Raw genomic sequence first — 12,945 nt, 5'->3', positions numbered from 1 at the left:
AACTCGGCAAACACAAACCCCGCCTGTTTACCAAAAACATCACCTCTAGCATCTTAAGTATTAGAGGCACTGCCTGCCCAGTGACATCTGTTCAACGGCCGTGGTATCCTGACCGTGCAAAGGTAGCATAATCACTTGTTCCCTAAATAGGGACTTGTGTGAATGGCCACACAAGGGTTTTACTGTCTCTTACTTTCAGTCAGTGAAATTGACCTCCCCGTGAAGAGGCGGGAATATTATAACAAGACGAGAAGACCCTATGGAGCTTTAATTAACTAGTCCAATAAAGATAAACTACCTCCCACCCAGGACTCAACTCCCCTTTATCACGGATTAGCAATTTAGGTCGGGGTGACCTTGGAGCACAAAGAAACCTCCGAGTGATTAAAATCTAGACTAACCAGTCAAAACACAACATCACTAATTGATCCAAAATTTGATCAACGGAACAAGTTACCCTAGGGATAACAGCGCAATCCTATTTAAGAGTTCATATCCACAGTTAGGGTTTACGACCTCGATGTTGGATCAGGACATCCCAATGGTGCAGCCGCTATTAACAGTTCGTTTGTTCAACGATTAAAGTCTTACGTGATCTGAGTTCAGACCGGAGTAAACTAGGTCGGTTTCTATCTGCTCTAGGCCTCTCCCAGTACGAAAGGACAAGAGAAGCAAGGCCCACTTCACCAAAGCGCCTTCAAGCTAATAGATGATTTAATCTCAATCTAGTAACCACAAATAACCCTGCACAAGAAACAGGGCCCGTTAGAGTGGCAGAGCCCGGTAATTGCGTAAAACTTAAACTTTTATAGCCAGAGGTTCAACTCCTCTATCAATATGTTTATAATTAACCTCCTACTGCTAATCATCCTCCTAGCCGTGGCATTCCTCACTCTTATTGAACGAAAACCACAACCATTCCAATGTAGAGTGCCCGCCCTTCCTCCCCATCCAGCCCCCCTTGTACTCCCCCAAAACCCAGAACACAAAACCAAGCAGTGACTGATGCAGACTAGTTTCCTAGATTTATTACACTGATAGGCACTGTTTGTGGGGATTCAATGCACCCACCCGCAGGAGACCCCTTTCTGCTGCAATGCACATGTCCCCCTACCCTGGGCTCAGCACCCCTGTTTCTCATACTAACACAGTGAAAAAAGCCAGACTCAGACTTCGGCCTCTATTCCTAATCGCCACCCCCCCAGAGTGCCCCTATACTCCCAGAACACCCAACTTGCCGCCTCCTGTAGAGGTGACCACGTGCTCAGCATCCCTACGCCTGTATATTGACAAAATCAAACGTCATCACACAAAACAACTCCCATGCGCAGTGCTGCTTATTTTCCCCTGTTTTCTTCCAGACACCCCTTGTGCGGCCGTGCTCCCACCTGAGCACACCCCCTCCCACACACTGCCTGCCACATCTGACCAGCTCCCCTCCTTTGTTGCAGGCACCAGAGTCCCAGAACCCGCGACCTGTGTGGTCACCACAGCTGCCATAGACATCCACCAGCCCCACCTCACCTCTGAGGGCTGCTCAGTGGACGTGGCCGTGAAGCTTGGTACCAGCTCCCACTCCACTCCCAGCCCTGTCACCCAGGCCCAGAGTGACAGCAGCCAGACTCTGTGCTCCTCCACAGACTACAGCACCACCCGCGAGGACACGTCCTCCAGCCAGCCCCTCACCACTGCCACCACCCCAGCGGCAGATCATGGAAGCCACGGCCCAGGACCTGCTGTGTCCCCTGTCACAAGACGCCAAACCAGCCCCCTCTGCCTCACCCAACAGGCTGTGCCCAAAGCAGCCACGAGTTGGAACGCGGCGTAAGTATTCAGCCAGACAAACCAGGACGGCTTCACTGTCCTTCAGATGAAGCCTGGCCCCCCCTCCCCACCTGCTGTGCCCACAGGAATTCAGGTATGCGATGCGGATCACAGACAGCAGACACTGCACAGGGTTCCTGAGGCCTCCTTGTGAGATGAGGGCACAGAGTCCCGGGGTCACACGCAACTGCCTCTGTCATGATGCTACCTGCGCCGAAGGGCGGGACACCAGGCCAGGGAGCCCAGAGCCAGGTCTCCCTCTGGGCCCGATCAGACTGGTGCGCGTGGCTGGGGTTTCCCAAACCACTGTTACACAACACCAGCCTGAGCAGGGTAGAGTCCAGGCTCCGCCGTGGCCTTCATTCCCTGGACTGTCGGGAACAGCACTGTGAGCCCCTCCCAGGAATCCCGGGTGCAACCCACACACCCACCATCTGAGCCGCTTCCACTCCCAGCTCATTTCTGCATGAGCATTTCTGCATCTTTTCAGGATAAATCTTGTCACCTTCACAGTATGTGAAGGAGTAGGGGGAGGAGGGAACAGCCATTGTCCAATCTCAGCTTAATAAAAACCAACTGCACTCAGACTTAGTTGGCAGGTGTCTTCCTTCGGTTGAGGGCTTACTGAAGAGTGTGCAGTGCCTGGCTGGCATTGCCCTGATGGGTCACCTGGGACACTTGGCTGAAAGGGACACCAGCAGTTGTCAAAAGAGTTAAAGCCCTCTGTGTCCGACCGACCCATCTTTGAGGTGTCATCTGAGGCATTCTGGCTCACTAACGGCAAAATTAGAGCTCTCAGCACTCCACTGAGGCTCCTTTAATCCTCCCCAGGACCCTGTCAGGTGGGTGTGACTAACTCCATTTCACAGGTGAAAAGCCCGAGGCTCAGAGAGCAGTCTGAAACTCTTAATGCCGAACATTAACGAGAGGCCCCTGGCAGTGTGCGCCCAGGCGGCAGAGCTTTGGGAAGCAAAATGGTCACTCTCAGCTTTGGTCACACATGGCCCTGGATTAGCGGTCTGTGGGCTTGACGGCAAACAGCCCCAGTTCTACGAGCTGCGTTCTCTCCAGACTTTCACACCGCTGCGAGCTGAAAATCTGCCTTCACACTGGAACGGGCAGAACATGTGTCAGACTGGGGAGAACGCCACCAAGGGCCATGTCCCCGCCTCTTCAAGGGCAGCCCACTGTCACAGCTTTACAGTCACACTTACCTTGAGACCTGCAGTGCACGGCGTGAGAGTAAGAAGCCTCGGTTTCCATGGCTGCCCCTTGCTCATCCACCCGACTAAGCCCCCTCTGGGGCTTCTCTGGCCCTGCAGAGAAGGCGCTGCTTTCCACGCCTGAGAAGAAAAATCATGCCTGAGGGCACACTGCTAATTAGTCCACTAGTGGCAGGATTCAAACACAGGTCTGCATTCCATTCCATCCTGGAATTAAACCTGGAGACATGAGGGCAGCCAGAACTCAGGCCTCCCCAGCCCCAGGTAGTCACTGTTGCTGGGCCATCCTGCTTGCTTGGCCTCGGCCACTCCTGTGGCCAAGGTGCCACCCTGACATGCCAACCTGGCAGCAAGGACACGGCTCAGACAAGGCCAACCCCAAGAGAGCTGGGCTGCAAGCCTGGCACATGGTCCTCCTGTCCTGAGTGACACCACCGGCCCCTCCCCAGCCAGCCCTGGGGAATGCCTTCGACCCTGGCTTTCCAAAGACCAAGTCTCAAACCCTGCACATGAGAGGCGGGTGGCACGGAATTCTCTGCAGCGTGGCAGTGTTTGTCCCCTCCGTGACCCTCAACTGCAAGACAGCTGTCCTGCTGGTGCGACTTCCCGTCCCCAGCCTGACTGCTACTGTGCACAAGGGTTGCTGCCCCGGTGCCTGCACACAGCTTGGACATTTGTGGTCCCCCACCTTCGTGACGGTTGCGGGGACAGCAAATGACACACTGCAGGGAAAGCCCTTGGAGAATGTCCTGAGGGAGAGAGAAGCCATCCTCATGGATAACCGACGGCTGGGGCCTGCGGCGCCCGCCCACGCTCAGCACATCTGGAGAAGGTGCCCGGAACTAGGACTGCTGCTTCCTCAGCTGTTAGACAGGGACCTCAGCACCATGTACCGTCCCGGAGCCGTGCAGACCACGGTGCCCTGGGCAAGCACCACACCGCTGATGGCACAATGGCCACGAGGGGCCAGGACACAAGAAGCACGCAGCTGCCTGGGGCTGTCTGGCAGGCACGACGGAAGAGAGCCAGAGGGACACAGACCCGTGCCTGCCACCGGGGAGGGGGTCCTCCCTGAGCCAGGACAGTGTCATCTGTCCTGTCCGTCCACCAGGGCTGAGGGCGAGGGGTCAGTGCGCGCGGCCGTGGACCAGACCTGAGCGTCCCTCTGCTGAGGGTGGTCCTCGCCCTGGGGCCTCAGACACGTCACTCTGGGCCTCAGTATCCTCAGCTGCACTGGGGCTGGACCTGATGACCGTGCACTCTGACAATCAAGGCTCTATGGCTCGAACACCGAGCATCACTTCGCTCCTCTCCTCTCACATCACTGAGACAAGGTGGGGATGCCAGCGACACAACTCCAACAGCTGACTCACGACAAATGACTGTGACACAAATCAAAAAGGGCTCCACTCGTCAGCCTCAGGCCAGCGCATGAAGGGGCCTGGCTGGCCCCTGTGCACTTCCCTTGGACACCACTGGTCACCTTCCATCCCTTCAGAGCCCTTTTCCTCGTCCTGTGAACTCCTGTAACTTCTGCAGTTGTGCTCCAGGCTGTCAGCTTGTCACTCAGCTGACCTTCCTGAGGGTCTGGCCACAGCCTCGGCAGCCTCTCCTCGTGCCCCTCTCGTCCTTGACCGTGCCCCTGGGCAGCAGAGCGAGTGCCAGAGCCCAGAGGAAGCCATTAGGGCAGCAGGAGGGGGAGGCACTGCCCAGGCAGGACTTAAACCTGTGTAACGTGTCGAGCTGCTGATGGTTTTTTGTGCCGCGCCACCTGCGACTAAGGTTGAACACAGCACCTTGGGCTGAGCTGCAGCCGAGCTCCTGGGTGGCTCAAGTGGTTAGAGCGCGAGCTCTCAACCACAGTGTTGCCTGTTCCGCTAGTGATGGTTTTTGTACCACGCTCCTCCTGCATCTAAGATTGAACACCGCACCTTGAGGTTTCTCTTTTTAGCTTACTTACATGTAAAGAGGAAAATATACACAAAATGACATACAGCCTCCTACCAGATTCTAACACTTTTAATAATTCAAACAAATCATAAAGAGGACTTAGAATCCAGTTGAGTATGTAATAGTTATTCACTAACATAAAAATGATAATCCATATCAAGAACAAACATTCACACCCACACCCCACTTTGAACTCTAGTGTTTACAGAACAACACTCGCAGAATTTTTACAGGGACTAGAGTTGAGTTTAGAAATAATAGAGGTAAGACTTGATGTTTAACCTCTTTATTCTTATCTCTAGAGTCTGATTGTTGCGCCTTTAGCATGTCACCGTTTAATCACAAGAGTACATTATTTTAAAATAAAACTAAAAAGCAAGGCGATGCATGCTGAGAACTGTGAAGACCTTGTCGTAATAACCTTGATGGCCGTAACAGTTTCATGCACTTATTGGTACAGAAGTATTTTGGAAAATGTTCAACAAGATCCTGAAAAATAGTTTTTATGATCACACATTTTATCAGCATGAATTAGCTAAAATCACTCCTGGAGAGACACATTTTAAAGTTTCTATGAAAAATCTGAAAAACGCAAACATGGAACAATGTCAGCCCTAGATTTTAGGGGGATCAGTAGGAACTCGACCGATGGGGGTGTGATGAACAGCTCGTCCATGGAAAGCTGACTGGGAAGAAGGAAAAGAGGGCCTGCATCTCTCCTCACTGCTGAGAGGTCTGAGTCTCAGAATCTCCAACAAGAATATTTTGATGCTACAACTCTTCGGAGGGAGGTATGGACTTCATTTTATATCACATCAGAGATACACAGATGGTGAAGAACAGTCACACACTATCCCCTAAGTTACATTTTCTCACTTTAGAAAAGAAAAATGCTTTGTGTGCTGCACTCTTGCCATTGAATATTGGGCAGCAACCATTTATGAATATTATTAGACATAACTTACTAACTTATGAACATCCAATGAGCTCTATTCAGCAACCCGCTGAAAGTTGTGTAGAGATGATAAACTCAGAACACACTTTTCCTCCAAGCATCCAACATACAGAATAGTTGAGATAATAGATTAATGAATGCTGGTGGAGCTACAGTCAATATTCAACCGGTGTTCACATTTTTCCATTCTGTTGTATGAAGAAATAGGTACCTATGAATTCCTTAGACGCCAAAGATACGCTTGACCTTTGACTCCTGACCCCAACACTAACCCTCACTATGGCCGCCAGAATCTCGCGAGAGCAGGGGTTCTCAAGATAAACATGGCCACCACCAGGTGCCGAGAGCGAGGCGTCTCGGGTAAACAAAACATGGCTGCCGCCACGTCGCGAGAGGGCGTGTCTGTTGGGATAAACAAAAGTGTTTCCCATTCCAAGAGCCCGTGGTCCGGACGTGGACAGTGAGGTGTAAATGGTGAGACACACCAACCAGCCTCTTTACGGCTCAAGCCAGGACGCAGAGGCCTCTCCACACGGAGTGCAGGGGACGCCGCCTTCGCAGAGCCGGAGGGTCACAAAGGTAAGGAGAGAAAGCACCGGCCTTCGCCACACAGGTGCTCAGGATGGGGGAGGAGGAGGGACAGGGTGTCTCAGGTCGCCCACAAAATGTGCGGCTCTGCCAGGCCCAAACCCACTAATTCTGCCGATCTAAATTCAGGAAAGAGAAAAAGGACTCGCACCTTTTCTAACTTCAATCCTGCAGACACAGACCAGGAACTGTAATATATGAACACCTAGAATTCACAGAAAAATTTCATTTCCAAAGACAGTCAGGAAAAATCAGGTAAATATAACATTTTGACAAGGGTAGGAGTGGGCTATTAGGTCTTAAATGTAAAAATAGGAGATTTACAGGTAATTCAGGAAAAGTTGAACACATGTGGCAGGTAAAGTTTTGTTAGGCTCCTGGTTGGAGTCTGTCTACTGCTAAGGGGCTTGTGCTCAGGGTTTTATTTGTCTTTCACAAATTTTAAGGAGGTAGGTCGGGAAAAGGGGAGCCAGGCTGGACAAGGGAGGCCTGTGTTTTTAAAAGTGCCCCTTTTCCAATTTTTTTCCCTGTGTTTAGCTCAGCAGGCTCGGGGCAGCTGTGGGTTGTGCTTACATTTCTGATCTACTTGGCAGAGGGCACAGGGTACATACTAAGACTTTCTCATTTCTGTCAGACTGAAAAATCAGCTTCCATTTTTGTCAAGTTTCTGATCGGTTTTTAAATCCTTTAAAACCTGTTTCAACATACCAATTCTCATAATCTTGTATCTCTATAAAATTTACACAGCTCTTGATTTTCCCTTCTGCCTTTTTTATACCTAATGTTGATATTAGCATCTATAAGACACAAGAAGCTGAAGAACTAATTCAAAAGATTAAGAAGAGTTAAATTTCCTTGTATCCCTTTGTGTTAAACATGTGGTCTTTCTCTAGGTTCCAATAAAACAGCAGTTTGTCAATGAGGGTTCTCTAACACATTTTCCAATGTAGAAGTTTTTCCAATGCAAAGGATCCATAGTCTGGCCACTGATAGTAGGATTTTAATAGCTACTGTGGGGACAGAGTCCTGGAGAGCAGTTTCCAGGCTCTCGGCCTCACGTGGAAAGGTGCTGGCTCGGTTATTAGGTGGCCATCAGCTGTAATCAGTGAGCCATTAGCCACTAATATCACTGCCGTGGCTACGCTAAGGAGTTGGTTGTTGGTTGGTTGGCAGAGAAGCGGACGGCAGGTTGCAGTTAGCAAGGAGTTGGTTGGTTGGCAGAGATGCGGACGGCGGATTGCAGATGGTGTGGCTCCTGCTTCCTGTGTCTCCAACCCAGCCGCCAGCGAGACTATAGTGGTATGACTCCCCTATGTATGGCTCCGTGGGTGATCCATTTTGGCCTCAGTATGTCCTGTGTTCTTCTGCGGGTAGCGGGACCAGAGTCCCTGCATGACAGCTACTCAAACCAATTAGCCTTTTCTCAGCTGAACCAAGGAAGCCAAAGGCTTTCTGTCCCTGTGGTATTTCCTTGTCATGCAAAACAGCACAAGAGACATAGATACAAAAAATGACCACCTCTGGGAGAAAAGATTCAATAACGAAAAGCTGTGAGTCGCTACTCCCGAGAAACTAGCTTCAAAAGTATTTTTTTTTTCCTGCCAATCTACATGTAGAAGAGAGGAAAAGGACACGCTGCACTTCTAAATTCTCCCAAACCCCACGGAAATAGACTGGGAAGGATGACAGGAAAAACGGAAAAACCGCTTACCTCTGTCGGCAGACGCCCTTGAGCTCCCAGCTGCAGAGGTTTCCAGGAGCTAGTGATTCTCCTTGCAGGCTCTCCAATCCTGTGAGGGCTTTGGACATTAATTCTTTTGCTCTCACCTTGTAAGTGTGTTATCGGAGAGCCAGTGTGAGCCATGACAGGAAGGCATTCCAGGATGTAGGAACAGCGCCTCGTGAACAAAGGAAAGCAAGCCGAGGATTTATTAAGAGAAATATATTCCCGAAATGCAGGTGTGGACAGGCACAATAGGAAAGTGACTGCGGCCAAACAAAGATAATTTAGGATTGTATTTTAATGAGGGTGTGAAATATTCAGGGGTGGAGTGACAGGTGATCCCGGGCGTTGCCAGGGTGTGTCTGTTGACGACTCCTTCCCACTGGAGGAGGGATTGCCTTGTAGGAACTGTCCAGGGGACACAAGCTGTGGAGAGTTTTCCCTGACTGGAATGCTGACAGGGTAGTAATCCATTACAGTGAGCTGTAGCTGCACCTTTTCTTAGGAATGATGTCTCTTTTCTTTTGTTTCCCCTCACATCTTCCTTCCTTTCCTCCCCCTGTTCTCCCAGTGGCCCTGCTTCTAGCTGAACTAATCATCAAATTAACGGAATCAGATTAATAAGATAAAACTGAATTTTAACATATGTGCATCGGGAATTCACAGACGCGTAAAAATTCCAAGGACAGTGAGGTCAGATTGGGTGCTTTGCAGGTAATCTAGGAAGAGTGTCACACTCACAGAAGCTAAATTGTTAGGCAATCCGAAAAATAATGGGACACGGGGGAAGGGTGGCCAGCAGTCTCCACTGGGTGTCTTCCCACCTTATGCTAAGGAGTTTATGCCAAGGTCCCCTTCCTAAACCAGGTCTTTCCATCTGAATCTGTTAGGCAGGAAAGGGGGAGGGTCAAAGGTTCTTTATGAGTCTTTTGTTTCTTAACAACCAGCTTAAAATCAATATTCCCAAAGGCAAAAGTTTTGTTCCTCTTCATTCCCGCCTTTGAAACTTCAATATAAGTTTCACATCCAGAAGTTAAAATGGTTGATTGTTCCTTATTTCGTTGATCTGGTCTTTTGGTCCTGAGAATAAGGTAAATTGTTGAATCTTATTGCACGATGCAATGATGTAGATATATATATATTCCCAAAGTTCACGTTTTATTAAATATCTGGTTACTTGCTAAGTTGGGGGAGGAAGAAACTTTCCTGTACCCTCAAGATTCTTTTGGCTGCTCTAATAATCAAATAGACGTGAGACAGATTAGCAAGAGAAAAATAAGCAGATTTAATACATACATCAAGGTCAAGGGTATCTGTGACTTCCTCACTTGCTTTTGAAAATGAAAGTGTCACCAGACCTAGGCAGTGTCCTCCCTTCACATCTTCGGACGGTCGCCCAGTTAGTGACTCATGTTTGTTCCCATCCCTGTACCCACAGGATGGCAAATGGCCTCAGCAAGCTTTGCTTTCACCGCCACCATGATGATAGTTATCTCACCACATAAAGTTCTCTGAAAACAGAATGGCCGCGATCGTAACAGTCTCCTCAGCACCTCACACGTGTAATGGAAATGCTACTGCAATGAAACAGCTGTAACTGACCACATCACCCTGCTGGACGAGCTTCTGCGTCAAGCAATCCTTCACATCTGCTGTCATCTCACTCACTCTCTACAGGACTTTCTCAAACTTTCTCTGGGCTCTTCAGTCCTTGAACTTCTCTCTCCATGATCCTTCCCCATTCTCAGCAGGGGACGTCCCCTCCTGGACAGAGAAATAAGAACCATCTGACGTGAATTGCCTCATTCCAGCCACAAAACCAGCCCCTTCTCCCAGACAAGCGTCATCTGCTACTTGTGCCTTGGGTCCCACCTCTTCTCACTGTTCCAGGGACCCTCTGCAATCACTATACAATATTTTTCCCAATATCCCCCTCCTGTCTCTCTTTACTGACTTATTCCCATTTGCTTTGAACATACTCAGATTTTACCCTTTTTATGCAAAAGACTCCTTTATTCTTCTTCCCCGCCTTTTAAAAACTACTCTAGCATCTCATTTCAGTCAGTGACTTCCAAAAAGTCTCTTCCACATCTAATAAAGTTAAGCCTCTAATAATAATGGAGATTTCTTATCCCTAGTGTGTTTGTTATTTTTTTAATATTGATGGAAAGATTGAATTAAAAATAATGGAGGGGCAGGGCAGTCAGGTGGCTCAGTTGGTGAGAGCCCAAGCTCTGGGCCACAGGGCTGCCGGTTCGCTTTCCACATAGGCCAGCGAGCTGCACCCTCCGCAACTAGAATGAAGACAACGAGCTGCAGCTGACTCCCAGGCGTTCGGAGGGCTCATTTGGCTGCAACTAAGATTGAACACAGCACTTTGAGGTGCACTGATGCAGAGCTCCTGAGTGGCTCAGTCGGTTAGAGCGCGGGCTCTCAACCACAAGGTTGTTGGTTCGACTCCCGCAGGAGATAGTTTTTGTACCGCGCGCCCCCTGCATCTAAGATTGAAAACCGCACCTTGAGGTGTGAGCTTCCGAGCGGCCGGGTGGCTCAGTCGGTTAGAGCGCGGGCTCTCAACCACAATATTGCTGGTTCGACTCCCGCAGGAGATGGTTTGTGTGCTGTGCCCCCTGAACACAGCACCTTGAGCTGAGCTCCCGGATGGCTCAAGTGGTTAGAGAGAGAGCTCTAACCACAAGGATGTCGGGTTCAATCCAGTAGGGGGCGTATTGTGTGTGCCCCCTGCGACTAAAATTGAACACGGCACCTTCCCTTGCTGAGCTGCCCGAAGCTCCCGGGTGGCCCAGTTCCTGGGCTCCCGGGTGGCTCCGGCTCCCCAGCTCCCTCCCTTCCTCCCAGTGGCTTCCTCCCAGTGGCTCAATTTGTTGGAGCGAAGCTAGGTTTGACTCTGGGCCCCTCTGAAACTGACGAAAATAACCTATTGACAACATATTGGAACTGAGCTGTGCCCCCACAACTAAGATCGAAAAAGGAGATGCTAGAGATGAGAAACTTGAAATGAAAGCTGGAGATGAAACTGGAAATGAGATGAAACTCGAAATGAAAGCTAGAGATGAAACTGGAGATGAAAGCTGCAGATGAAACTGGAAATGAGATGAAACTCGAGATGAAAGCTAGAGATGAAAGCTGGAGATGAAACTGGAGACGAAAGCTGGAGATGAAAGCTAGAGATGAAACGAGATGAAACTGGAAATGAGATGAAACTCGAGATGAAAGCTGGAGGTGAAAGCTAGAGATGAAACTGGAGATGAAAGCTGCAGATGAAACTCGAAATGAAACCTAGAGATGAAACTGGAGATGAAAGCTGGAGATGAAACTGGAGATGAAAGAGATGAAAGCTGGAGATGAAACTGGAAATGAGATGAAACTCGAGATGAAAGCTGGAGGTGAAAGCTAGAGATGAAACGAGATGAAACTAGAGATGAAAGCTGGAGATGAAACTGGAAATGAGATGAAACTCGAGATGAAAGCTGGAGGTGAAAGCTAGAGATGAAACTGGAGATGAAAGCTGCAGATGAAACTGGAGATGAAAGCTGCAGATGAAACTCGAGATGAAAGCTGGAGATGAAAGCTAGAGATGAAACGAGATGAAACTAGAGATGAAAGCTGCAGATGAAACTGGAGATGAAAGCTGGAGATGAAAGCTAGAGATGAAACGAGATGAAAGCTAGAGATGAAACTGGAGATGAAAGCTGCAGATGAAACTGGAGATGAAAGCTGGAGGTGAAAGCTAGAGATGAAACGAGATGAAAGCTAGAGATGAAACTAGAGATGAAAGCTGCAGATGAAACTGGAGATGAAAGCTGGAGATGAAACTGGAAATGAGATGAAACTCGAGATGAAAGCTGCAGGTGAAAGCTAGAGATGAAACGAGATGAAAGCTAGAGATGAAACTAGAGATGAAAGCTGCAGATGAAACTGGAAATGAGATGAAACTTGAAATGAAAGCTAGAGATGAAACGAGATGAAAGCTAGAGATGAAAGCTGCAGATGAAACTGGAAATGAGATGAAACTCGAAATGAAAGCTAGAGATGAAACTGGAGATGAAAGCTGGAGATGAAAGCTAGAGATGAAAGCTGGAGATGAAACTGGAAATGAGATGAAACTCGAGATGAAAGCTGGAGGTGAAAGCTAGAGATGAAACGAGATGAAACTGGAGATGAAACTAGAGATGAAAGCTGGAGATGAAACTGGAAATGAGATGAAACTCGAGATGAAAGCTGGAGGTGAAAGCTAGAGATGAAACGAGATGAAACTGGAGATGAAACTAGAGATGAAAGCTGGAGATGAAACTGGAAATGAGATGAAACTCGAGATGAAAGCTGGAGGTGAAAGCTAGAGATGAAACGAGATGAAACTGGAGGTGAAAGCTAGAGATGAAACTGGAAATGAGATGAAACTCGAGATGAAAGCTGGAGGTGAAAGCTAGAGATGAAACGAGATGAAAGCTGGAGATGAAACTCGAGATGAAAGCTGGAGGTGAAAGCTAGAGATGAAACGAGATGAAACTGGAGATGAAACTCGAAATGAAAGCTAGAGATGAAGCTAGAAATGAAACTCGAAATGAAATGAAACGAAACTCGAAATGACATTTCTAGAAATGAAAGCTAGAAATGAAAGGACATGTTCTGGCTTTTATTTACAGGTACAGAAAATATTC

At 48.8% G+C, this 12,945-nt stretch overlaps 1 protein-coding gene and 1 long non-coding RNA gene across 2 annotated transcripts in view; both read left to right on the top strand.

Annotated features, from left to right (window-relative positions):
• TMEM266 (transmembrane protein 266) overlaps positions 1 to 2,411 on the top strand; it is a 60,908-nt gene extending 58,497 nt beyond the window's left edge. The window contains 4 exon segments of the mRNA XM_033099956.1: positions 1,042 to 1,666; positions 1,668 to 1,768; positions 1,770 to 1,829; positions 1,831 to 2,411. Of these exon segments, the coding sequence (XP_032955847.1) occupies positions 1,042 to 1,666; positions 1,668 to 1,768; positions 1,770 to 1,829; positions 1,831 to 1,978 (934 nt within the window). The 3' untranslated portion in view covers positions 1,979 to 2,411.
• A 2,516-nt stretch (positions 2,412 to 4,927) lies between these two features.
• On the top strand, positions 4,928 to 11,018 carry LOC117018753 (uncharacterized). Its single transcript, XR_004422306.1, has 3 exons — positions 4,928 to 5,788; positions 6,390 to 6,531; positions 9,702 to 11,018. It is a non-coding gene; the product is annotated as an uncharacterized LOC117018753 (long non-coding RNA).
• The last annotated feature ends 1,927 nt before the right edge of the window (positions 11,019 to 12,945 follow it).

This window comes from Rhinolophus ferrumequinum, chromosome 28 (assembly GCF_004115265.2).
Source record: "Rhinolophus ferrumequinum isolate MPI-CBG mRhiFer1 chromosome 28, mRhiFer1_v1.p, whole genome shotgun sequence".
In the NCBI taxonomy this organism is placed as follows: Eukaryota; Metazoa; Chordata; class Mammalia; order Chiroptera; family Rhinolophidae; genus Rhinolophus; species Rhinolophus ferrumequinum.
Note: the sequence above shows the minus strand (reverse complement) of the source record. Positions and strands in the feature narration are given on the sequence as shown.